This window comes from Brassica oleracea, unplaced genomic scaffold, assembly GCF_000695525.1.
Source record: "Brassica oleracea var. oleracea cultivar TO1000 unplaced genomic scaffold, BOL UnpScaffold01202, whole genome shotgun sequence".
In the NCBI taxonomy this organism is placed as follows: Eukaryota; Viridiplantae; Streptophyta; class Magnoliopsida; order Brassicales; family Brassicaceae; genus Brassica; species Brassica oleracea.
The window spans coordinates 2601-6940 of record NW_013617755.1 but is presented as its reverse complement, the minus strand read 5'-3'; the positions used below and the strand labels follow the sequence as shown (position 1 = coordinate 6940).

The window sequence follows — 4340 nt, the reverse complement described above, 5'->3', positions numbered from 1 at the left end:
GTGTTTGTTACGAATTGTTTAATATAACTCATTCAAAATTGTTGATTGAAAAATATACTTAACCGGTTAGTTGAAATCGGAGCATAACCCATATTACCATAAAGAATACTGAAATCGATTTAATGGTAGGATTACAGAAATTACAATTTTAAACAAAAATTATTTTATAATGACTTATTTAACTAGCAATTCATATTAACAGATAATTTATTAGTCTTCAATATGAAACGATATGAAAAAATATATTTATAAGGTGATTATAATGGTTTGGATGATTTTTGATTAAATCGGATTCAATCGAACACTATGTAGTTATATGTTTAAATTTTAGTTTGACTACCAAGTATATTATCATAATCTATATCTTAACAAATATTTTTAAAAAGTAAAAATTAATCAATTCTACACATAATATCATTAGTATCTACATTTAAAGTAACACAATATAAGCATCATTCTTAAATTATTTCTAAAATCTAAATTTCAACTAATATTCAAAGTAGTTTTCATATTTCACTCTAGTGATTTCAACAATTAATAATATCGATTAGCATATATATGAAACCGTTTTGATTTATTTAGAAACATAATATTACATTATACTTATTTTCCAAACTCAGTATATCTACACTTTTTACCTAGGTCTATGTTTTCTTTTGAATATATTAACCTAGATTCCTAAGACCCTTCTATAGATACTTTTCCTATTACTCTATATCCATCCGCAATTCACAAAAAAACATGTCTAACTAGAAAAATAAGTCTCTTTTTAAAAATGTCAAACCTTTTAAAATCGGTTGGCAAATTCACGTGAAATTGTTTCATTCGCCAAATCTAAAAGAAGTGAATTATATTTGTATTTATAATACATTTAAAAAAGCGAATGTAACTATACATTTACCAAATCTAAAACTAGTATATAATAAGAAACAAAACCGCATTCAATTCAAATAACAATCCAACAATAATTTAATAATATTCATGTACAAAAATATTCTATATGAGCACGAGTCCAAATCTAGTAATGCCTTCTTACACATGGATTTAGAAGAGGTTTACATAGAAGCATCTTTACTGATCTCAAATAACTTACTATTCTAAGCCTGAATGTCTCGATAGAGAATCACCGGAAGACCTATACACAACCATGAAGGAAAAGCAACTCTTGATTATGCCCATCCGATCCCTCTCCCTCTTTCTCTGCAACACCTTCTTATCACATGTCAGAGCCTTATATATAGCAAAACCATCACATGAGGTGGGATGCAAACTTATTTTTTTTCTACGGTGGACGAATCCTTGTGGTATGCTAATTTGGACGAGGGTATACTTAGAATACGGATAGGCTAACAAAGTTGATACAAGAAAGCTCTGAAATAAAGCATTTTTGTGTGTGTTTATCATAGCTAAGTAATGTTAAAAAGAAAGATGCATGAAGATTAGAACATGATTTAGCAACTAGAATGATACTAGCTTCTATAGTTTCTAGTGACTGGCTCATTTAGCCGTGAATCTTCTAGTAGCTTTAAGCTCTTCAAAGATACCTCGTCTGATCGACAAATTCGTAAACACTTTGGTCTAGTAGACAACCTAAAAGTCAAACCATAACATAGCAATCTGTAAAGCTTTCTAAGTACGACCACTCTTTTCTACTACCAAAACAACGCAGTCAAGCATATCTACGTCAATACTGAACCAATCAAGATTCAAGAATCGAACTAAAAAAGATTTAGTATGGAACTTGGGAGAAGAAACAGAGTTTGCAAAGAAAGAGCTGGAGATTTCAGCATGCAACTAAACATCCACACTTTCGTGGCAAGCCAAATCCATGAGTCTAATGTCATAGAATGAATACAGATAACTTAGTAGCTAACAAGCACTCATTCCTTATGCTTCAAACAACAATCATCTCTATACCACAAATTACATATACCAACAATCATCAAACATACTTAATCAACCACAGAACAAACAAATAATGGCTCAACAATTTGGACTTATCTCGCGACTTTCTTCATACTTCCTTCAACACTGAGCAGTGAGCACATACATTTTTATGCAAACACCTTATCAAAACATGGAACTTTGTAGACCAATGGCTGTGGTTCCACCAAGCTCAAGCAACTGAACATGCATGCCATGTAAAGGGAGAAACAGAGATAGAGAACCATACTCTGTTTTGTATTTTGGAAGCAGAACAAAGTTCAGTAAAGTGACGACCTCATCAATCATCCTAAATAACAATCGGATCCATGGAAAAGCTTGACGTCAAACTTTAGCCAGATAAGTAGATAGAGCTCTTCTTTGAAAATCCAAAGGGTCTGAAAAGTAATGCAACGTCTTCAAGTTCCTAATTAAATGGTAAATTGTGTTTTAACATGATAACATATACTTATGAAAGCTATTAGAGAAACAAAAAAGAAAAAAAATAAAATTCCAGTAAGCAGCATTCTACTACTACCTTTCGTTGGTCTCAAGACCAAGAACCTCCAGTCTTGGAGTAAACACTCATAAGGGCATTTCATCTCTCATTCTACCATTCCTTCTTTCTCCAACTTGCGAGTGTGACCGACCTCTTATGGGTACAAAAGCTTCACTCGATGTACGCTCAACAGTATCTGTAACCCGAGTTCCCTGGAACCCACGGTCATTCTCATCTGGAGCATATAGCAAACTCATCCCACACCTTGTCACCTTGCACCTTTCTAGCTTCCTTTCAGTGCCATCAGTAAGGTAGAATTCAAATGAGGCACTAGTGGGACGACATCTATTACCGTCGTTACTCTCTTCATTCCATTGGAAGACTGGCACATTACAGTTGTTAAAGCTAATAAACACATGGTCAGATCCAAGTTTCCGTGGTTCATGGCAAGATGATCCACATGACTCGTTCCATACCCCAAGACAGAAACTAAATCTGATTGACTGACCGTTTCGATTTTTAAATCTGCACGTGCACCTTACAGATAAACGGTTTGCATGACGACCTTCGTGATCCTTGAAGGTGACAACAACACCTAGGGAAGCTCCAATAAATTTATTGTTGCACCAGTGAGGAAGGAGGTTGGTTTCAATCGAAGATCCCATACTCTGATGGCAGAACCATGAGGGTATGTCACTTCCTGGGAAGCAAACGGCAACCAGAGGATCCAGAACTAGTCCCTGAAGTGGAGGGTTACGAAGAAAACCATTTAAGCATGAGCGTATGATAAGGATATCACCGGAACAAGAGAATAAAATGAAGACAGACCTTATGATTATGTTGAAGAGATGTCCTTGCCAGTAGCTGACTCTTGAGTTGGGCCTGAGCTACAATAGCTTCTTGTTCAGCTCTGTTCAGTTTGAAGCAATCCGTAAAAATGAAAGTAGTATGCATCCTCTCAGTTACTAGGGGAACTGTCACTGGTTTTGCAACTTTTTCCAGAGAAACACACCCATGAGCATCTACACACTGTATATTAGGTGGAAGCACCGGGAGAGAATTGAGCCTGCGGCAATGTTTTAAGTCAAGAAACAACAGACAATGAAGTTTCTCGATGCTCTCAGGTAGAGTCTCAATGTTGTTTCTGCTTAAGCATAGAGACCTCAACGAGTGTAAGGAACTAAAGTTGTCCGGCAATTTGTAGATATTGCAATTCGTCAGATAGAGGTCCGAAAGACAAGAGTTGCCTGAGAAAGGCAACAACGCCAACTCTGTGGAATCTTCGATGCTAGATCCACAGAACGAAAACACCTTCAGGTTACTCAAAAAAATCGTTTCAGGTGTCTGTTTGATGGAAGTTCCATCCATAAGCAAAATCTCTAAGCATCCCATCTCCTCTTTGATGGGTGGAAGACTCTCCAGAGCTGAGCAGCCAAAGAGAATCAGTTCCTGAAGAGATTTCAGCTTGTAAAGATCGTTGGGAAGACACTTCAACCTGCAACAATTCTTGAGATTCAGCAAAATAAGGTTGCGAAGACTCTCAATGCGTTCAGCAACTCGTTGTATGGTTGAGCCGTCTAAGTAAAGGGACTCAATATTTTCTGATATGATTTGAAACTCCTGAAGGTTTGAGCAGCCACTGAGGATCAGAGTCTTTAGAGACTTCAAATTGATTCCCTCCGGAAGACTCTCAAGGCTAGTGCACTCTCTGAGGTTCAGGTAAATTAGTTTGTTCATCTGTTCGATTGATGAGCCCAACATAACCAAACTCTTACAGCCTTCGAGATCCAATCTTTCAAGATTTTTGGCCCTGGACAAACCTGATAGATTCAGCAAGCCTTGTGACTGACTGAGGTCAACCCATCTTAATTTTTCTGTATTCTGTGGCACCTAGATGATGGTTATAATAATTAGTAAG

At 36.3% G+C, this 4340-nt stretch overlaps 1 protein-coding gene across 1 annotated transcript; it reads right to left on the bottom strand.

The window, feature by feature from the left end:
* Positions 1 to 1488: 1488 nt before the first annotated feature.
* Positions 1489 to 4312, bottom strand: LOC106321066 (inactive disease resistance protein RPS4-like; the record flags this gene model as incomplete). Its single annotated transcript, XM_013759383.1, has 3 exons — positions 1489 to 2350; positions 2462 to 3162; positions 3251 to 4312. Coding segments are annotated over 2 exons (1716 nt in total), but the record flags the coding sequence as incomplete, so codon positions are not given.
* Between the last annotated feature and the right edge of the window lie 28 nt (positions 4313 to 4340).